At 36.6% G+C, this 23,513-nt stretch overlaps 1 protein-coding gene across 1 annotated transcript in view; it reads left to right on the top strand.

Moving 5' to 3' along the window:
- Positions 22,982 to 23,513, top strand: part of LOC109845676 (protein TIFY 10c-like) — a 2,313-nt gene continuing 1,781 nt past the window's right edge. Inside the window, exons 1-2 of the mRNA XM_020414946.1 lie at positions 22,982 to 23,215; positions 23,317 to 23,510. Coding sequence (XP_020270535.1) covers positions 23,086 to 23,215; positions 23,317 to 23,510 — 324 coding nt within the window. The 5' untranslated portion in view covers positions 22,982 to 23,085. The remainder of the gene's footprint in view (positions 23,216 to 23,316; positions 23,511 to 23,513) is intronic.

The following is a 23,513-nucleotide window of genomic DNA, read 5'->3' on the forward strand; positions in this document are numbered from 1 at the left end:
CCACCACCCAAAAAAAAACGCCAAAAAAACACACACACAAAATAAAATAAAATAAAATAAGAGAAAAGAAAGTCATAATATATAGAGGTCGTCCTTTTTCTTGTATGCCTTTCTTCTTTTCTCAAGTTACAATTTAATGGAACAATGATTTAAGTGATTAAGGATCTAAGTTCAAATGAATTTTTTAAAGTTGTAACTAAATTAAAATTTTAGGTTCTAGAATTAAAGGTACCAGATTAAAAAAATTAGGATATTTTACAATAATTTGTATTTCATTGTTTTTCTTTATGATTTCTAAAGCTGAACATATGCGACCATTCCAAAAAATCAATCCACAATTTCTTGTTGGGAATATAAGCTGTTTAGAGTGTAATTAGCACAAAATACAGTTTTAACAGAATTAGATAATGATTCAAAATAGATATAAAATTAAACTGAGTTTAGAATATAGCCTGATGATCGAGGCGTGCAAGCACTATCCCAAGAAACTAATTGCCCCCTCTCGTACAGGGCTACGCGGCAAAAGTTCCCGGAGATACAACGACCCTCGGTCAGGCGACCTCCTTCTCGTCAGCACGAGCTTCAAGAAGGCTTTGTGAATTCTTCGTGACTTTCAGGGAACCAGCAGAATACAGTAGCAAGTATAAAGTAGAGAAGAAGAGGTTTTGTGTTTTTCACACTGTGTTTTTCTACCCTCGCAGCTTGCTATTTATATAGAGATTAAGAATGAACGTTTCTAATTACCGAATTAAATCCTCATAAAAACTATTTTCCGTTTTGATTCTGATTTAAATCTCATGAATATTACCGTTTCAAAATTTAATTCTCTTAACCGTTACAAAATGTTTATCACATGTTAATTGTTTAAAAATAAATATTACATTTTATTCAAAAATAAAAATGTAGCAGATTAAGGGCCCATTAATCTCGAGCGGCATTCGTGTCCGAATGTCGTGTGCCACCCGACCCGAGCCCGAGCCCGGCCCGGCCGGCGCGCACGTGTGTAGTGTGGAGCATAACCTTTTATTTTCTTCTAGGCATAGGAGAGAAAGGGAAGGCTTATAAAGACCCTTTTTTTCTATCACATTTCCTATGTGAGACTAAATTTTTCCTCTTTTCCTCTACAAGCCCAAGTTTTAAGTTATCTTTATTATATAACTCCAACATTTCTAACTTGAGATTACCATTTTAGAGTGGGACTTCTTTAAAAAAAGTACTCGTTTAATTATTATATTAGAGGAAGAGAAAAAAAAAGAGAGGATAGAGGAAAATGATAAAAAAGAGTTTGGAGGACAAAAATATTATCGCGTGAAGTTTTTTTTATAATAGTATGGATTAGAAAAGAACTAGACAATATAAAAAGCTCTTTAAAAAGTTTGACAATAAAATGCTATTAAAAAAATAAGAGAAAATAAAATGGTATTATTATTTTCGACAAAATTTCACTCTAAAATTACTTTAAATCGAAATGTGATAACCAAATTGACATCATTATTCTTTCGTATTTGAATAATTAAATACCCATAAAAGGAGATGCGGCGACTATCCCTACTTGTCAAATAATAACATATCAAATAGGAGATACATGACATACATATAGAGGAGTATATACAAATAGGAGATACACATAAAACATAAGATATAACAAATTTAAATAAAATACACTCTACTTAAGATTTAACATTCAAATGGTACCTTGCAGGAACAAAATTATAATCCTAAAAATACGATATTTTTTTTTGAAAGGAAGAAGCAGTGTGAGAACCCCTGCTCATATATTTATATAACTGTAAATCCAAAACTGAGGTGAATATATACAAATAAAAACATAAAGAGGAAGAAAAGAAGCCAGGAGAAGAAATTTTTGGTTGGGAGCGGACCTTGTCGTCACCAACCAGAAAATTTCTACACTGACTCCTAACTTCCCAGAGAGAAAACGTAACAAACTGAAAACAGCAACAGGGGGAAAGATGGGGATATAGAAAACATTATATTGGAAAGTACTATTGAATGCTCTCAGAACAACAATCATAATTAATATTCAAAATAATCATACACTTAATAAGAAAACTAACACCACTTTATGTGAATCAGTCACTTGCAATAAACAAAAATGACTAGTATCTCAATATAACTTCTGATGCGCAGCGCAAACATATGGAAAGCCTGAAACGTCGTCTCATTGCAAAGAATTTTATCAACCGTCACGCACTAACAGCTTGCATTAATAAGTATACTCATAAACGAAATTTTTGACACAAAGACAACCTGCTGTATGGGTCCAGCCCAACTTCGGCCCACTAAAGCTAGGTCCATTGTTAATTAAATCCTGTTAAAGCAAGGATTTGGAGGGCCTATTTGAAACAGGAATTGGATTGAAGTACTTGGGGTTGATGTTCCTTTATTTTAAAAGGAATCTGATTCATGAGAGCTCTGTAGCGGTTTTTTCGGGAACAGAGAGCAGAACAAAGGGGGTGCGCTGTTCTCGAGGTGAGGATAGAGAAAAAGAGAGGAAGAGAAGAGGTGGTTTTTTGGATTTTCCAGTTGTCCAATTGCAAGCATTTAAAAGCCATTTTCTTCGGAACGACGGCGTCGTCAAGAGTACGATGTTGATTTCTCCGTGGGCGTTGAAGTTTGAGTTGAGACGAGTTTTACGGTTTTAGTGTCCTATATGTAATAATGTATTTTTCTATTGTGATCTAATTCTCAACTTTGGGTGTACTTTTGACGAATTGTACTCTTAACTCATAATGAAATTTTCTCTTTGGATTGTCCCATGGACGTAGACACAATTTTCTCAATAACATTAAATCTTAGTGTTTGCTTGTGTGTGGGATTTTAATTGGTGCTGTTTTTTTTTGTTTCTTGTGTTTAATTTAACAGATAATCTTCATAAAATTTCTAATAAGTTATATAAGAGTCTTGGTTTGAGACATTTCTTGAGATGGAAAATATGAGGTTACAGCATGTTGATAAAAATGGATGGTTCTAAGGGGCAAATATGGGAGTCCAAGATGAAAGATATTTTTTATTGAAAAGATTTACATGATCCTATTAAGAGAGATGAAGCTAAACCAGAAAAGATGGTTGGCAAAGAGTGGGAGAAACAATACAGAAAGGCTGTTAGTTATACTCGGATGTTGATTGATGTTAGCGTGTTTCATCATATATCTAGTGAGGCTAATGCGACATCTCTTTGGAAGAAGCTTGAGGATCTTATAAGCATAAGACAACGGGGAACAATGCATTTATTATGAGGCGATTGGTGAATTTGAAGTTCAATGAAGGAAGCAATATAGCAGAGCAATTGAACGAGATCAAGAGTTTGGTTAATCAGTTAACTACCATAAAGATGACTCTCAACAATGAGTTACATGCTTTATTGCTATTGGATTTTTTGCCATACAATTGGGAGATATTGGTGGCGACAGTCAACAATGGGGTTCCAGATGGTGTGTTATCGATGAGTATGTTACTATTATTTATTCAATGTTAAGACTCAGAGGAAGTCTACTAGTATAGATTACTCATAGGTACTTGTCACGAAGAACAGGGGCAAAAGCAAGTGTATGGACCAATCCAGAGTTTGAATTAGGGAAAGAATAAAATCTAAAAAGAAGTTGCTTTAGTGTATGCGAGTTTGAATTAGGGATAATACCAATCGTTTAATCTGCGTTGCACCAATCTTTGAGATTAAAGAAATGACAAATTTAAATGCACCAATCTAAAAAGAATACAATCACATCTTGCATTAGACTTTTTCATATTAATAGAACTAATTTTAAGCTTAGACCTCACTTCATAAACATGTTTTTAAAGTTCTTAGGGAATGAATCTGAAGATGTCTACATTTTTTTATATCCAAATTTGAGTAAGTATTTCTCTTTATAAGATTAGAGAGTTACCTGAGGACGCAATTGAGCTCAGATTTATCTCTTTTGTTCTTAATGATAAAGTTAAAAAATAGCTGTATAGCTTGCCTACAAATTCCACCACAACTTAGGATAAATTTGTTACCATTTTTCTAAAAAAAAATTCTCAATTCATAAAACTATAAAGCTTAGGAACAACATTTAAAATTTTAAGATAGTCTCAAGTGAGTCATTCTGAAAGTATTTTAATAGGTTTAAAGATCTTCTTATCCAATATCATAGCAATGGTCTAGAAAAGAACAATTATGCCAAATCATCTATAAACAATTGGATTATTCTTCAAAGACATCCTCATAATCTATATGTCAATAAGATTTTATGAAGAAAAGCGCTAATGAAGATTAAGAATTTTTAGAGAGCTCGTCTGAAAAAACTATGCAGTAGGAATACCGTGATGAAAAAGCTTCATCAGTTTCCCTAACAAGTGTTTGCGTCGGGAACAAATTTTATTGTAGAATACATTACAAACGTTTATCGATTACAATGGAAATAAAAAAGTGAGCTTTGTGCTTTGTAAAACTTCCCTTTATAATAAAACAAGATTAAGAGTGTTCCCTAAAAATACATGTAGGAACGTTTATCATTCGCTGCTTGCGTAGGATCTTTGCATGTGCCGGGGACGCGTTAGTCCGTGGACGACCGGGTCACAGATTCAAGTTGAATCGTGAAAAAGGCTTTGGCGTTCTTGCTTCATTTTAGAAGTAAGAACTGAAGTGAATATCTTATCAAAGTAAGATGAACACTCTTCTCAAAATCAAGTCAAAGCTTAAATCTGGAGGAAACGCCGAAGGCTCTTGAGGATGCTTGAAAACAATAAAGACTCTCTCTTGCTCAAAATTCGCCAAAAAAGCTCAAGTCTCTGCCTAGAATTTGATTTGTCCCCATGCATATGGGTGCTAGGGAAGTATTTATAGCCTTTAGGAACCGTTACTGAAGATAGTCGAAAAGATAGTCGAAACAAATCTGAACTGACAACCCCTGTTTCCGAGACATATTTTGTGTCTCGGAAATAGTGTATTATCCTAGACAGTTTTGTAACTATCACCCACTCTGTTAAATGCCATGATTTCTATAGTTATAGGCAAACTTTCAATTTGTAATTGCCTCCCCATATTTATGGATGATACCCAGCAGTTATGAAGCTACATGGATCACATAAATGTTGAGAAAACCGTCACAAAACAACGTGATCCTGTCACATAGTTTTCGAGACAGTTTCCGTGTCTCGAAAACTATGTGTTGTCTCATAGCTTCTGATGCAAATACCTTGTCTCGGAAACTATGTGCTATCTCATAGTTTCCTAGACAACTTCTTTGTCTCGAAAATTGTATGATGTCCTCTTGTTTTCGTCGTTTTGTATTTTTGTGCATTCCTTAGTTGGTCTTTGGCATTGGATGATCCTCTTTAACTCAGATGATGACTTTTATCGTATTCTCTTTATCTCGAACCGTGTACGATAACTTATAGATAATTTTTAACGCCTATAACAAGATCCAGTGGTCCTTTTCGAAAGTCAAACATAGCATATGAAGCAAAGATGTCTACAATCTTGTATAGGTTAGAAGTCTTAGAAACCAAAAAATGAGCCCCAACCCAAATAAATTAAGTTTCTGCTCGAGGATGTCAAACTATCTTTCTCTAGCTCAGCTCAAGTTTTAGAGGATAGTCCTCTCTTACGAAATAGTCAACCACTAGAACAGATTGACAACCAGATGTTAGAGACGAGTCAGCCACAGTAATACTGACAGATGGAAGCCGTTATCATGGCTCCTAAGACCTATTCTAAGACATCGAAATGTTTCTCGTAATCAAAGCTTGGAGGAATAGAATTTACTGATTGATGGTGAGGAGACTGATTCTGATATGCTGGATTGAGTTGTAAAAAATTATTCGGAGTGTTGAATGGAACTGTATTTTCTCTAAGAAATCGTAGGTTGAAGTGGGAGTAAATTTTTAACTTTTGAGAAAAAAATTTCTAGTTCCATGCAAAATTTGAATGATTTCTCCAAGCCAGGTTGTAGGTTGAAGAAAACATGTCATTTCTAGAATGTTAGAATGCAACGTTCATCTGTTCTAGTGGTTGACTATTTCGTAAGAGATGATAATCCTCTAAAACATGAGCTGGAGAAAGACAATTTGACATCCTCGAGCAGAAACTTAATTTATTTGAGTTGGGGCTCATTTTTTGGTTTCTAAGACTTCTAATCTATACAAGATTGTAGTCATCTTTGCTTCAGATGTTATGTTTGATTTTAGAAAAGGACCACTGGATCTTGTTGTAGGTGTTAAAAATTGCCTATAAGTTATCACACACAGCTCGAGATGAAGAGAATGCGATAAAAGTTATCATCTGAGTCAAAGAGGATCATCCAATGCTAAAGACCAACTAAGGAATGCAAAACGATGAAAACAAGAGGACATCATACAATTCCCGAGACAAAAAAGTCTAGGAAACTATGAGATAACACATAGTTATACGTGATTAGTTTAGTAGCGATGGATGTGAAGCTTAAAGATGACAATAAGGCGATCATTCTCTCTCTTCTTGTAGGCGAGGTGATTCTAACTATGGATGAGGTAAAAGTGATGCTTCTTGTTGTGCGCAGCGGAAATTTCGGCAGAGTTTCTGGTGCACAATAAGAGAGAAAGATCGATAAGAATTCCCGTCTCACCAAGAAAACAAGAATCTGAAGCGGATATCTCAACCAAGTGAGATATCGGCTCTTCCTCTCATCAGTTCTAGGACTGACCTGTCGAGGGATCCTAAAAGCTATTACAATGGCCACAAACTCAAACAAATTAATTTTTACGTGGTTCGGCAAACTGCCTACGTCCACGGGGCAAGGAGGGGATCTACTAATAGAGGAAAAGAGAATACAAATAGGGTTTATAATCTCTCAAATTTAAACCCTCAAACAATCTCTCAATCTCTCAAAAAAAACTCTCACAAAAGGATGCACAAAACCCTAAAAAAGCCTCTGCCTTTTCTTTTGCACAGCACTCCAAAAAGAAATCCCTTCTGTCTCTTTGCTGCAGCCGAAACAAATAAATCCCAGACTTGCACCTGCAGCCGTCAATCAAAACAAGACCCCTTGCACACACCCTTTTGCACGCCGCAAAAGACCTCTGTTTTGCACCCCTCAATTGCACACCGAATACCTAGAAAAACATGCTATATATAGCATTAAATGCATCGGGTGGGCCTGTCAAAATCTCGCTGTTGTTCACGTGCTCCTCAACCTCCTCACGCGTCCTCTTCAAAACAGAATTCGTGGCCTAGTGGGCCTCTTTACCCGTTGGACTTCTCTTTGTATCCACATTCTTTCACACGTAAAGGAAAGCAACGTGGCCCCCACCATGTCTCTATTCAACAATTCTCCACCTCGGTGAAGTTTTCCCAAAACTGAGCCGACACCGACCAAACCAAATGTCTCACTTGTTGTGTCCAGTACGAAGTGAAACAATTCACGACAACAGACTCAATCCATAACAAGTCGAGAACCCAAATGAGAATGCAAACACTCTCCAAATATCGGTATCAACTCACCAAATCTATCTCACCCCCATCAAATAATCCAACTCGGCTGCATCATAAAGACTGCCTACGTATCCTCTTGCCCAAGGAATCAAGCCGAACGTAGTTCACCCAAATGGCCGCGAACGACCTCAAACCAATAGAAGAGTTCGCAACCCTTCTCTAACATCACGATCAAGTCTGCGACTGATAGCACCTCCAATGGTCTCAAACACCTCCACCTGAGGTGAACCAATGGTCATATCCAAACTATGCCTGCCAGCTGCACTTGAATCAAAACCGAACTCATCATCTACATCCAAAACAAATTGATCCCTTAACTGTGTCACCTCAGCTGGAATCCCAAATGATGCAGTATGATCTGGAGTAATCTTCACCCAATGTGGAGTAGCATCACTCTCCACCCGCTGCGATACCTCTAAGGTTTGTCCAAAACTCTTCACCTGCTGAGAGTCAAATAGCTCCCTCATCGAAGCCTCAACCGAAGTGACACAATCAGACCTATCTTCCAATAGAGTTTTACCTCCAATCACAGCAGTTGACAACTCTTTAATAGGATGACCCAAATATGTCGAAGCCTCTGTCCAGAAACTCTTCTGCAGACCATTGCTTGACAACAAACACCGATCCTCCTCCAGCAAGGTACGGTTCTTCAAATTTGTCACCTTATCTAGTTGCCCCAAGATTTCCTTTCCAACGAAGTGTCTCGAAATGCCGTGAGCTCGGCTCCAATACAGAAATAGGTCCATCTTGTACCTCCCACCAGAATGGAGTACCTTCACCTTTCTGCCAATTACACACTTCTTCAATCTGTTGGATACTACTAGGACTTTCTCCAAAGGGGATTTGGTTGCAACCCAAACACGCCTAGAACAGCCACCAACAAAGGAAACCAAACGCCTATTACCTCCCAATGATGCCCCCTTGGAAGGCCCCCAAACATCCACGTGAACTCCTCCAGAACGACCCTTAGCACGGTGAATAGAGGTGCCACACTTCACCTCGGTCTTCTTGCTCACATCAACATGTTCACTGGACTTCAAACTGCAGGTCTTTGCACCCTCTTTCAATCTATGCGAGGAATCAATACTGGAATGGCCAAGCCCCAAATGCCGCAGTCTAGTCGAATCAACAGAAGTCGTCAGCTCTCCACCTGCCACTATACCTCCAGTCAAGTAATACAGGTTATTTCTCCTGACGCCCTTCATCAAAATACGAGAGTCTCTCGCAATCTCGAGAACCATGTCCTCAACACGAACCTTCAGACCCTCTCCAACCAAAGCTCCAATCGAGATCAAGTTCTTCCTCAAAGAAGGAACATATCTCACATCGTTTAACTCTCTAACAGTCCCGTCAAACATCTTTATGCGAATTCTTCCTATCCCAAGGATCTGGCATGCACGGTTATCAGCCATGTACACCACACCACTATCCACCAGCTTCTCAAAACTGGAGAACCATTCCCTTCTAGGGCACACATGATAGGTCGCACCACTATCCAACATCCATTCAGATTCCTCCGAATAGCTATCTGTAGGACTGATAGAAAGCGAATAAATAGAAGAGTCAGAATTATTACCATCCGATACGATGTTTGCTTCTGATGATGGTTGCTTCCCTTTTCCCTTCTGTTTATTCTTTATCCATTCGTCGAGCTTTGGGCAGTCTTTCTTCCAATGACCAGTCTCCTTGCAAACATCGTATCGGAAGCCTCCTTATCCTTCTTCCGAATAGCTATCTGTAGGACTGATCTTTTCCAATTATAGGATGCCCTACTCTAGACTGTGACTTCCAATTCTTTCGGTTTGGACCCTTCCCTCTTGCGACCAACGCCTCCGCTACCGGCTCAATCGAAGCCTCCTTATCCTTCTTTCGAAGCTGATAATTCACAAGTGCAGCGGTGACCTCACTATACGAAAGTGATGCCTTCCCATTAATCAGAGTAAGAACAAAGGTCTCATATTCCTCGTCGGGCAAGGAACTCAACAACAGCAACGCCTTGTCCTCATCTTCAATCTTGACATCCACATTCGCCAAATCCGCAAGAAGCTTTGTGTAGTGGTTCATGTGATCTCTAATGGAGGTTCCCTTCTTCAATTGGAAACGATAAAGTCTCCTCTTCAAATGCAAGCGATTTTCCACACTCTTGGTCAAATACTTGCTTTCGAGAATCTTCCAAATCTTCTTCGCAGAAGTCTCATTCATCACATCATATTTTAGATCTTGAGTCAAACAAGACCTAATCACACCACACGCCGTTCGATTCATCTTCTTCCAAACCTTCTCTTCAATCTCATCTGGCTTGCCATCTAACTCCAATGTATCCTCCAAATTCTGCGCGTTCAGCGCATCCAAAACCTCGCATCTCCATAATCCAAAGTTGTTTGTGCCATTAAATTTCTCCACATCTATCTTCATAGAGTGGATATTCAAACTCTGAATGGTCTTCGCGCCAGAAGCACCACCCTCGACACCCGAAGCACCTTCTTTCCCCGACATCTTACGCACCAACGAACGAAGAATAGATCCAAAACTAAAAAGATAGAGTCTTTACCAAAAGATCCCACCTTTATCACCAAACAAAGCCCTAAACGAGCTTTCAAAGCGATCTACTCCTCCAAATAGCCCAAGCGTAGCCCGTGCTCTGATACCACTTGTTGTGCGCAGCGAAAATTTCGGCAGAGTTTCTGGTGCACAATAAGAGAGAAAGATCGATAAGAATTCCCGTCTCACCAAGGAAATAAGAATCTGAAGTGAATATCTCAACCAAGTGAGATATCGGCTCTTCCTCTCATCAGTTCTAGGACTGACCTGTCGAGGGATCCTAAAAGCTATTACAATGGCCACAAACTCAAACAAATTAATTTTTACATGGTTCGGCAAACTGCCTACGTCCACGGGGCAAGGAGGGGATCTACTAATAGAGGAAAAGAGAATACAAATAGGGTTTACAATCTCTCAAATTTAAACCCTCAAACAATCTCTCAATCTCTCAAAAAAAAAAACTCTCACAAAAGGATGCACAAAACCCTAAAAAAGCCTCTGCCTTTTCTTTTGCACAGCACTCCAAAAAGAAATCCCTTCTGTCTCTTTGCTGCAGCCGAAACAAATAAATCCCAGACTTGCACCTGCAGCCGTCAATCAAAACAAGACCCCTTGCACACACCCTTTTGCACGCCGCAAAAGACCTCTGTTTTGCACCCCTCAATTGCACACCGGATACCTAGAAAAACATGCTATATATAGCATTAAATGCATCGGGTGGGCCTGTCAAAATCTCGCTGCTGTTCACGTGCTCCTCAACCTCCTCACGCGTCCTCTTCAAAACAGAATTCGTGGCCTAGTGGGCCTCTTTACCCGTTGGACTTCTCTTTGTATCCACATTCTTTCACACGTAAAGGAAAGCAACGTGGCCCCCACCATGTCTCTATTCAACACTTCTAACCCAGGAGCTCTAATTATATATCACATTTATATATGTCTCTAATTGTTAAAATCACGGTTACAAATGATATAAAGAAATACAAATCTTATCATAATACTAGTTTCTATCTATATCGTTATTTGAGAGATTTTGCTTCCAATGGATTTAGTGAGGACTGTTCGCCAAGCAATTCAGATTCGGTGTTGGATTTGTTTGTGTTATCAGGAGAGTTATTGGATCGATTAATAGTTCCTGCACCACCTGAAAACTTGGATCTATGCGATGAGGATAGGAGTTTGGCGAAGAGATCAAAGTTACATAATGTTAGTGATTTTGATTATGATTTTTAAAGAGAACGGGGTTTTTCTCTTTGTTTCCCCGTCTTTCTTCGAGTTTTTGGCCCTCTTTGATTTTTGAGCATTTGTACAGAGTTCATGGGTTTAGAGATGGCAGTATAGATTAAGAGTTTTGTTTTGCTAGAGTCTAGAGAGCATGGTATGTTTTAGTGAAGAATCTTGGGTTGTCCATGGAGTTTGTACAACAATTCATGTAAGATTAGATACTTTGCTCTAGATGATATCAAGGGTAGGGGTTTCTATTTTCTAGTATATATGTCCTTGTATTTTTTTTAATATATGATATCATGTTTTGAGTTGGTTTACATATGTATCCTTTTTATCACATGGCAATGCTGATATCAAATTTTAATAACTTATTCATAGTTTAAGTTAGTTTTTTTATTTATAGATAAATCAAGCTTAAGGGCCTATTTGGTTGCGTGGTTTTATAGGGAACTTTATAAAAAATGGTTGATAGTGACAATTTTGTAAATAAATCTTTTCTGGAGATTTCTATAAACTGTGTTAGGTTCAAAAAAATTTACAGAAAAGTTTTCTATAAAGTACATAAAATTACCTCATTTTATAGAAATTAATCTTCACTCAAAATGGGCGAAAATAACCTAGAAATCTGACGCGTATATTAAAAAAATAATTAAGTACATCGGTACCCTTACCATATGATTTCCCATGGTCATTGTTAGTAAGTTATTTTTTATAAAGTGACATCCAACCAAACAAAAGAAAAAGAAAACAACATATTTTCAATAAAGTTAAGAACTTTTTCATACTTTAAACCAAACAAAAAAACAGCAAAAAAAGAAAAGAAATATGATACTCTTTTGAGTTCTATAAAGTTTTCCTATAAATTTGATAGAAATACAAGAAAATCAAAATTTGAATACTTTTCTTTTTCCTCTTTTTTATAGAAATTGAACCAAATAGCCCCTAAGCTTACCAATTACATCCTTTTATTATTTACACTTTAGAGTTAGGTTTAACGAAAGAGTTGTTCTATAGGACCTCAAATCATGTGACCCCATGGGGAACATGTGAGGTGTCAACTCCTGAGTGCATGATCTACTGTTCATGAACAGTAGATCATGTACCCAGGGGTTTGTTAGATATTTTGTTAACAAAAGGTAATTTTGCCTTCATGAATTATAATAAATATTGTAATTAAAACATGCAATTAAAAATATGTGTAACGGCTATATAATTATGGGGAACGTTACACATATTTTTATGACGAACGTTACGGAATTAATTACGGGTTTTGTAACGTCTTTTCCAACCCTATATATATATCCATATGTTAAGCTCAAAATGATAAGGAAAATATACAACAAGTTTCTCTTGTTTTCTTCTCTCCCCTACATATTATTTTCATCTACATCATAGTTTTATTTTATGGGCAACTTCCTTCATCTGAGCTGAAGCTCTGCATTCTCGCCCGAGTGTAGAGGCCGGCCGTTTTCGGGGGTTTTTACCGCTAGGGGGAGGGAACCATCTGCGCCAGGGCGATAGGCGGGTTCTCAATCTTCTAGGGTAGTGAATACACGACTGCTCCCGTTCAGGCCAGTTTTAATTATTTAATTTTTCGGATTTATCTGCATGCTATAATCTTAATTATTTGATAAATTTCCAACAATCTAGAAGATTGAAATGTTTATAGCTTTTGATTTAAATCCGGAAAAATAATTTTTAAAGTTACTGTTCATTCGAGATGGTTACTGTTCATCCGAATTAAAAAAAAATTATTGCTACTAAATTGCTTATCTATTAATTAACTTTTTGTTAAAATAAAAAATTTTGTTACTGTTAAAAAAAAAACAAAGGAATTTTATAGTTGTTGTTAACACAAAGAAAATGTAATTACTTTAATTATATATTTGTTTATCTATTAGTATTATTGATTTGATGTTATGAATTTGGAAAAAAAATGTAACTGTTACTGTTCATCCCAAAATAAAGATTTTACTGTTCATTAAAAAACAGATTTTAATTTTATTTAAAAACATTACTGTTCATTAAAAACAGTTTTTAATGTTTTAAAAAACTTTACTGTTCATTCATTTTAATGAATGTTACTGTTCATTTTTTTAAAAGAACGTTACTATTTATTTATTTTTAAGAATGTTAATGCTCATTTATAAAAATGTCGTTACTGTTCATCCTTAAAAAATGACGTTACTGTTTAATTTTAAAAATGATGTTACTGTTCATTTATTTTGAAAACGGCACTGTTCATTTTATTTAAAAAGTTACTGTTCATGTAAACAGTTTTGGTTATTTTAAAAAAAATTTAATAATTAAAAAATTGTAGCTAAATATTTCTGTTAATTTAATTTAACAGTTAATTACATTTGTCTTATAGTTGGTTTATAATCAATAATTATTGTAAGTTACGAATATCAAAGAACATTTATTAGTTTCTAAAAGCCTAGTTTATATTTGTTAGAATCATCTAAAGCCTACCCTTATTCCCTTGTGCTAGTGAATATGCTCGCATTTGAAACATGCTATAAATTTGTAGCAATGCACATTTTTATTCTTGAAAATTTCATAGCATGGTTTTGACAAGAATAAAGAGAACAAACTCTGGATGCATAAATGCTTTGAAATATCTGGATTTTTTCAGGGTTTAATGCTTTTATTTCTTTAACCTATCAATATGGTACCTTCTATTATTAATAATTCCATACTTTAGTGTATTTATGCATCTAATAAGCTTAGTACAGAATGTGGTAAACGTGAATGCAGATTTGTTCAGCAACTTAAGTGGCAGTTGTCTGCAGCAGATGAGTTTTTACTCTCAAGACATGAAAATCATGAGGTTTGAACATCAATAGGTAAACCCCTCCTCGGCCTTATCCAACATATGTTTGCAGTATAGTTGCTAGGCAAATTAAATGCTTGCAGAAAATAATTTAAAGTTTCTATATACTGTTAAGGAACAAAAACTCATTGAGTGAACCGATTCAAGTTTTCTTGGATTAGTTGGTGTCTAAGGCAAGGTTTAAGGGTTGCGTAACGCGCTCTGCAAGGAACGAGGTACTTAATTGATCTTTGATCAACCTCTATTACTATCCTTACCTGGCTAACTATCCGGGTAAAACTTTAATCTTTTCACTTTAGGAGTTTTTGGTTTGGAATAAGAGGACCGGAATTATGAGAAAAATTCATATGTATTTATTTAATTATGCTTCTTGCATCATATATTGTCTAATGATAAATGATCAATATATGAGCGAACCAAATCAAAGAGGTGCATCTTTTAAAATTCTATTTTATATGGTGGATTATATTTCAAATCTTCAAATGTAAAGTTCATCTCTTTTATTGCGTTATGATGGATATTGCAATAAATGTTTATATGTCCTTTTAGATAACTTGCATTTGTTACATGATTAATTACAAGGTTTTATGCAAGAATGCACTTGAAAAATTTAAAGCACGTATGTACAAATATTATTATTATTATTATTATTATTTATATAAGAGGTGGTACTAGAAAATAGCAACATAAATTTGGAAGGTCTCTTTTGTAGACAACCAATTTAAATTTGGAAAGTCTCATTTGTAGGCAACCGATTTAAATTTGGAAGGTCTCCTTTGTAGGCAACCAATTTGTAACCTCTTATAATAGAATAATTTTAAAAAAAAAACATAACAGACATATTCAAATAAGATATAAGTCTGTACAACGCCTTTTAGGCAAAGTTGTGATCTTGGACTTTGTAAAGTCTGAGAAAAATCTTGCTGACCCTTTGACTAAGGGATTATCCAGGAGTGTGGTTCTGGATTCATCGAGGGAGATGGGGTTAAGCCCATAGATGAGGTCACTGACAGCGGCAACCCAACCCTTATTTGGAGACGTAGTCCCAATGTCGGTTCAATGTGGTAGAAACAAGCTGGACAAGTGACTCTCGTGTGGAGCATCGACCTAGATATATTTATATATCATTATGTAGCATTTGCTACTACCCCTTCTCTATGATGACGATGCTCTTATGATACAGCTGGCTAGGCTGAGTTTTACTCTTAATAAGTCCAACGCGTGTATTGTGGGGGGTATTAAATAAACAGCTGTAGTACCCTTTGAGGACTTACCTACGTGAGAGGAACCGTGATGGCCGCGGTTAGGGGGGGCTGGGCTAACCCCTAGAAACTCTCATGAGTCGGTTTATTGTGAGCATGGCCTTTAACGCTCAACCCGCTTTGCTCAATAGATGAAGCGTATTGTGTGTGTTTTCATCAATACCTGATTAAAGGGGCCTAATTCAAGGTCTAGTCCATTATGTCCCTCAGGTGGCGATGAACTCACTAAGGAAAGGTTCAAAGCCGAAAGCTACCTCTCCCGAATTCACGATACGAAAGGTTGCCCAACCTATATTTGATTTATGATTTCTTGATTTATTTATTGATTTCTGAGTCTTCAGTCAATATTGCCTTTTGGGGGGGACTGTTAGATATTTTGTTAACAAAAGGTAATTTTGCCTTCATGAATTATAATAAATATTGTAATTAAAACATGCAATTAAAAATATGTGTAACGGCTATATAATTATGGGGAACGTTACACATATTTTTATGACGAACGTTACGGAATTAATTACGGGTTTTGTAACGTCTTTTCCAACCATATATATATATATCCATATGTTAAGCTCAAAATGATAAGGAAAATATACAACAAGTTTCTCTTGTTTTATTCTCTCCCCTACATATTATTTTCATCTACATCTTAGTTTTATTTTATGGGCAACTTCCTTCATCTGAGCTGAAGCTCTGCATTCTCGCCCGAGTGTAGAGGCCGGCCGTTTCCGGGGGGTTTTACCGCTAGGGGGAGGGAACCATCTGCGTCAGGGCGACAGTCGGGTTCTCAATCTTCTAGGGCAGTGAATACACGACTGCTCCCGTTCCGGCCAGTTTTAATTATTTAATTTTTTGAATTTATCTGCATGCTATAATCTTAATTATTTGATAAATTTTCAACAGGGTTAACATCTCACCTGCCCCCTTAGGTCCCCAAGGAATATTTCTTAACGAAAGCTATTACTATGCTCTTAATCGAAACGTGTCAACAATTGCGCTGATGTTTTTACTGCTTTAATATTGATACTGAGGTAGATGTACTCCTATCTCCTATAGAGTGCCCTCCACAATGTTTATCGTAAAGCGCGAAGGCCCACAGGCCCAAACAAGGCCATCCCGACAAGTGACGAGCACGGGTTGGACCGCGACGCCGATCACGCCGACCCGCGTGCTTCTGTCTTACCCTTTAATCGTGTATAAAAATCCAATAAAAGGAAGACGGAAGGGCCAAAAAGCAAAAAAAAAAAAAAAATGGCAAGCTGTTTCCTGGAAACTGTGGGCTGAGTGCTTCACCAAGAAACAAGGTCACATGTGAGCTATGAGCCAAAACCAAAGTCTTACTAAATTATCCTCGATATTGAGGACAAAGGACTCAACATTTTCCACATGTTGCTCACCTTTGCTGAAAAGCCTGGAAAGTTCAAAGCAAAGCCCATTTTTTTGAAAACTGTTCTCTAACTCTAACAACTATGATGAGTCTATAATATAATATGTACACCATCTAGACCCTTTCACATCGAAAGTTAGAAATATTTTAAGCCTAGAATTCAAAGTTTCAAGCACGCGCTAGTGTCGAGCGATTAACGTTGCGTTCTTCCTCGGGACTGTTTGGTTAGTCTCCCATAATAAACCATTAAAAAGAATGACAAATAAATCACTTAACGGGGGTGGTTGTTTCAAACCCTATAATCTTAGGATATGAATTTCACGGGATTTAAAATCCATAGGTGTTTTGTTATGGGTTGGGATTTCTAAAATGTTGTTTGTTTTATTTATATTTTGGGATTTGGAATACTACGGTTTGTAATGTTTTGTTTGTTTCAAGCTTAAATTGTAGCATTACCAAATGCTAACATTCTGTAATATGATGAATATGCTACATTGGTGAGGTTACCTCCCATAAAAAGATAAAATTGGGATTTGCCAAATCCTCTCCAATTGAGAGGTAAGCACACTCATTTATGGAATTTGTCAAAATCCTCTCCAATTGAGAGGATTTGGCAAATCCTAAAAATTGGGCATTTTTTGTACTTTTGGGATTCAATATTCTAAAAATTTTCTTAAAACAAACACCATATATGGAATCCCAAATTACAAAAAAACTCACTTTTTGATCCCAAAATTTGTAATCCATACCAAATGCTAAAAATTTTGGTGAAACAAACACCCCCTAACATGATTTCAAGTGATTTTCTTGCAAAATAGCTGTTAAATTTGTTTCCCACAATCGAAGCCAAAAACAACCGATAAGAGAATGTCTCCTCACATCCTCTATTAGTTTCAGTTGAATTCAAGATGTCAACAAAACTAAAGAAGAGACAAGTGTTGGTCTTGAGAGTGGAGACCCAAACCTAGAATCAAAATTAACAATTGCATGAAAATTCAAGGCAGGTCATGGGTGTGATCTGCGTCACACCAGAGTGTGGCAGAATCTTCCCTGTCTGCCATGGGTGTGGTCTGCGCCACACCAGGGTGTGGCAGACTCGTTTTAGAATCCTAATCTGTTTGGGATTGTGTTTTGTTATAAATAGAAACATGTCCCTTTAGGGTTTAAGAGAGGAAAAGAGCACGAAAAAGAGGGTTTTGAGGGCTCTTTGAGGTTAGAAATCTTAGAGAGAGAGGGGTCAATTGCAAGCATTGTAATCTTCTTCAAGTAATCAAAGAATTGTGTGGTGTGGCTCCTGAGGACGTAGGCACGTTGCCGAACCTCGTTAAATCTGGTGTGTTCTTTCTTGTTTACTTTCCTACAAGTTTTTACCTTTTTATTTATGGTGAATTTCTTTCTTGCTCAACTCTCAAACACAAGATTCGAAAAGGTACAGATTTGATTTGATTATTTCGAATCCCCAACAACAACATGAAAATAGGTTTCTTGAAGTCTTATTTTCCTTTTTTCTTTTTCCCCAACCAAACACCCCCTGAAAAAAGTTTAATAAAGAGAGAAAGAACATCAAGATTGGAGGGGCAAAACTTTGGATATATACATAAATGATGGCTAGTCTACATAGACATCATTGTGAAATTGGTTCGTATCGGTGTAAATCACACATACATACGTACACAAGTTTTAGAATTATACTCTTATTAAAGCTGAAAAAACTTCACGAACTGAGAAATTGGAACTTTCGGTTTATACAGTATAGAAATCATTGTGAAATTGTTTTGTACTGATATGATCTCTCTCTCTCTCTCTCTCTCTCTCTCTCTCTCTCTTTCTCTCTCTCTCTCTCTCTCTCTCTCTCACTCACACACACATGTGTATGTGTATATATATAGAGAGAGAGAAATTGGTATGTTTGATACCAAACACAAATTTTGTACTTGATAGTGAGGTAACATAATCCCCTCCACTCATTTAAATGGGAGACCACATTCACATGGGTTGAGAAGTGCATGAGGATATGCAACCATTTGAATGAGTGGAGGAGAATATGACACCTCACTACCAAGCACAATTCATTTGTGCTTGATACCAAGCATACCCATTTCTCTCTCTCTCTCTCTCTCTCTCTCTCTCTCTCTCTCTCTATATATATATATATATATATATATATATATATATATATATATATTTAATATATATATATATACTATATATATATTATATATATATATATAATATATATATATATATATATATATATATATAATATATATATATATATATATATATATATATATTATATATATGGAGAAGTGTTCCATAGGCTACGCCTTAAATAATCATCTAAGAACGCGGCCTAAAAGCACATGATTGAGCCTATCATTGTGCGAGATCCCGCCTCTGTTGAACTTTGATCTACATATTCTAACATTCCCAACACACCACGCTTTGGGGTGAACCCGTCGTCGGTTGCACCCTTCATCCACTCGTAGTCAATTTTAACCGGTTTCGAATGAATAGAACTTTTCAAATGCTCAATGTCGAGCGAGGTCAAACGACGATGCGGTTACCCCACAACTTGCGTGTGTTGCGGTTAGTAATATGTAGCCATCAACAGTTCAACGGCGAGCGGCAATTCATACACAATATAGCTCAATCATGTGCTTTTAGGTTGCGTCCTTAGATGATATTCTAAGCTCGTCATTTTAGGAAACAATTTCCCATGACTATATATATATATATTATATATATATATATATATATTATATATATATATATATATATATATAGTATATATATATATATATATATATATATATATATATATAATATATATATATATACGCAGAGAGCAGAGAGATCTTCCCATGAGGTCTTCCTGAGAACTCGTATCCAAGAGAGGACCTCCGGAGTGGCAGGTGGAGAAACGTTGCATTACTCAAACACTCGCGAGCAGAGGAGAGACGAGAGAGGAGGAGCTCGCAGGGAGCCGGAGGGAGATATGCTGCGTCAGTAGCGGTGCATTACATTCCCCTCCACTCATTAAAATCTATGCTCACATTCATATGGGTTGGAGAGTGGTTGGGAATTAAAATGAGTTGATGAAAATAAGACACCTCACTACCAAGCATAAAATTTATGCTTGATACCAAACATATCCATTTTTCTTATATATATATATATGCACATTAGGAAATTATATTCATGGAAATACATAGAGACTTTAAGGGGCTGTTTGTTTCACCAATTTATAGAATAGGATTAGTATTTGGAGTCTGACAGTGGCATTTTCGTAATTAAAGGATTCTAAGTGAATCCTAATCTTAAGTTTGGTTCAGAAAAATTTTACAGATTTGCTAATCCATAAAGGGGTCAAAACAGTGCATATTTATAGAATCCCAAATCCTCTCCGTTTGAGAGGAATTGGGCAAAAAGCTGACACCGCTCCTCTTTTCTTATTCTGATTCTTAATCTTCGCAACCTTAGATCTGGATTTCAGTGGTTTCCCCGCTGTTCTTCTCCCGCCCCCTTTGTCTGAGGCCATGGCCGAAGAGACCCAACCCAAGCCGGGCGAATCCACTCCCAGCACCGAGGTCGCGAGCAGAAACTTCGCGATTCTCCCACTCTCAGCAGTTACAAGCCAAACCCACGAACCTTCGATCTCTGAACCCATCAAAAACCCCCTGAGTTAAAACCTAACCCTAATTTCCCACTCAACGAAGGGAAGACGAAGGAGGAGGAGAGGCCATGGACGATCCACGAACCTTCGAAGCGAAGACTAATGAAGGTATTTTATTTTATTTTTCCTTATTTAGTAGAAAATTTGATAAATTTGGTTGCTTCTGCTTATTTTTTTTCCCTTTCAAGAAGGAGTAAATAATGTGCTTTGTTAGACTGATTTCTTTACGTATTGAAACTGTTGCTGCTTTTGAGGTGGAGGAAGTAAATAATGTGCTTTGTTAGACTGATTTCTTTACGTATTGAAACTGTTGCTGCTTTTGAGGTGGAGGATTCAGTTCTTGGAGAAGGGGATTAGAGATGCCCTGGTGCTGTTTGTTCAATGGTGCAGGTTACCGATCTTAAGAATACCCCCAAACCGGGGAAGAAGGAGCTCAGGATTGCTACTAAGAAAGCACTCACTCTGCTGCAGGACAATTACCCTGAGTTTGTTGCTAAGCAGGTATATTTTTCTTAAACTTTGTTGCTTCTACCCTGAGTTTGTTGCTAAGCAGGTATATTTTTCTTAAACTTTGTTGCTTCATTTGATTTTGATTTTGATTTTGGTTATGAAACAAGAGATAATTTGTAGAAAACTAACTGAATTTTATTTTGTGCTTGGAGTTTGTTTTCATTCAAGTTTGAAGCATGATGTGTTTGATGTGTTTTATCTTATGTGGAATTGAATTGAAGAAGATACAAATACAACAAGAAAACTTGCTTCTTGTTGGTTCTAAGTAGGAATTTATTCCTATGGGTCTGGGTTGTTGTTGTTTTGTTTTTGAGCTTGTGTAGCTATGTAATATTTTGGTGGGAGCTGTTTTGTTTTTCCTTGCCTGTGGTTACTTGCTTGTGGATATAGCCGTTGCTACAATGTTTTCATTTGAATCCCAAAGTTGATTTATCATTCCGTTGTTACAGTATTGACCCCAAAAAAATTCGTTTCTGAACCAAACATGATATTAGGAATTGGACCAATTCTATAAAAGTGAGATTCCTAATCCTTTGGGTGGACCAATTCTATAAAAGTGAGATTCCTAATCCTTTGGGTGAAACAAACATAGAATGCCAAAAAAATGGGATTCCATAAAACTAAAAGTGAGATTCCTAATCCTTTGGGTGAAACAAACATAGAATGCCAAAAAAATGGGATTCCATAAAACTAAAACTTGTCTATAAATTTTTTTGGGATTAGGTTGGAGTCCATAAATAAAATAGGATTCCTAATCCTATTCCTACCCTCTATTGAACCAAACAGCCCCTAAGCCTACAAGCTTCGGCAGCAGAAGGAGATCGTATTGAATTCAAAATATGTGATCTGACCAAAGCGATGCCTGCCGACTTAATGTCATTTTCTTTTCTTTTTCCTCTTTTTCTAATCTTTGCAACTTTCACGTGCTAATCTTAGAGAGAAATATAGGTTCCGTGTGAACATTTCCTTGTCCTTTTTACGACCGCGTGACATAATTAATCAACAAATAGACGCGTACATCACAAATTCTTTCCCCGTGTTTCCTGCCACAATTACGGAATTACCTATGAAGTTTGTTTTCTATGATATATTTTATTTTATTAGGATTTTATGACTATTACTTATGAAATTCGTTTTCTATGATATATTTTATTTTATTAGGATTTTATGACTAATTATTGACTTGTAGTATTACGTTAAGGGAACACAAATCTTGTCGGTCACAAATCAGGTGAGAGTAGGCTTCAAATGCTTCCAAAGGTTTGGTTTCGTGTTATTAATGCAATTGACGACGTTAAGTTGTTGCGCGTAGATGATTAGAATAATAATTTTTAGGTTATAAAAAAAAGTACTATTAAATTTTACGCGTCTATCTATGATAATGGAGATTTTACTTTGTTGGCGCTCATACCAACAGTTACGGTTCTTAAATTTTACTCTTTACCACGAGAATTTACTTTCTTGGTTAATGTCGAATTGGGTAAATTGCATATTAGTCCCCTAAACCATCCTTAATTGCTAAATAATTACTCAAATCTCAACATTTGCTTATTAGCCCCTCAAATCTTTAATTTTCCTGTAAATTACTCCCTCTTGTTAGGTGGCGTTATTTATGAGAGTGATCTTCTGTTAATTTTAGCAGAACTAGATGGTTTTCCCTCTATACCTCCATCCAAAATTAATTAATATTATCATTTAAAACCTTACCAGCCCATTTCATAATAGGTATATTCAGCCCACATTCGAAGAAAGCCTATCTTTAAAAATAAAAAAAACTTTACAATGTGAACAAATTAGGACTGAGTCTACGCAACACCACCACTCGTTTCCATATTCATATACCAAAGAATGGGATATATGATTTTTGCCTCAAGTTGCTTCTATTTTATTCAATCAGACTTTTCTCTCTATCCGTCCGCTTGCGCTGTCCATTTTTACAAAAAAGGACTCGGTCCGTAGCCTTCTTTCCCTCTCCTATAAAACCCACGTGCTTTTTTCCTCCCTACTAATGAAACACGTGCTTGAAATAATTTTTTTTTCCTTCATAGTTTATTGTTGTTGCTTTCCTTGAACAAGAGAATATAAAGAGAAAGAGCCCGAAACCAGAGGGCAAAGCAAACTCGAAGAGGAACCCAAAGCCAAGACAAGAGATTGAATCTGGTGCTCCGCCGGTGAGATTAAGCAATGGTTGAATCAAAGAGGTCTAGTTTCTCTGTTACATGCAGCCGCTTGAGCGAGTACATTAAGAAAAACCGCAGCTTTGCTGATCTTGGAGTTCTGGAAATGGCTCCGGGGCCTCAAGAACCGACCAAAGGTGAGGTTTTTACTCCAAAGTTTCAAACTTTGTGATCTTTTTTTTAGATATTTTATTTTGTTGATTATAATGGGTTTTTTTTTTGTTTTTTGAAATTTTAGCAGTACATAGGCCGCCTACGACTCTGAATTTGTTGCCGGGAATTGATGCGTCGGCCGAAGCCAAAACTGAAACCGATACGGAGAACGTTGGTGGCGTTTCGGGCCTAAACGGGCCTTTGACTATTTTCTACGGGGGAAAAGTGATGGTTTTCGATGATTTTCCGGACGATAAGGCGGCGGATTTGATGAAATTGGCG

Source organism: Asparagus officinalis, chromosome 6, assembly GCF_001876935.1.
Source record: "Asparagus officinalis chromosome 6, Aspof.V1, whole genome shotgun sequence".
NCBI lineage: Eukaryota > Viridiplantae > Streptophyta > Magnoliopsida > Asparagales > Asparagaceae > Asparagus > Asparagus officinalis.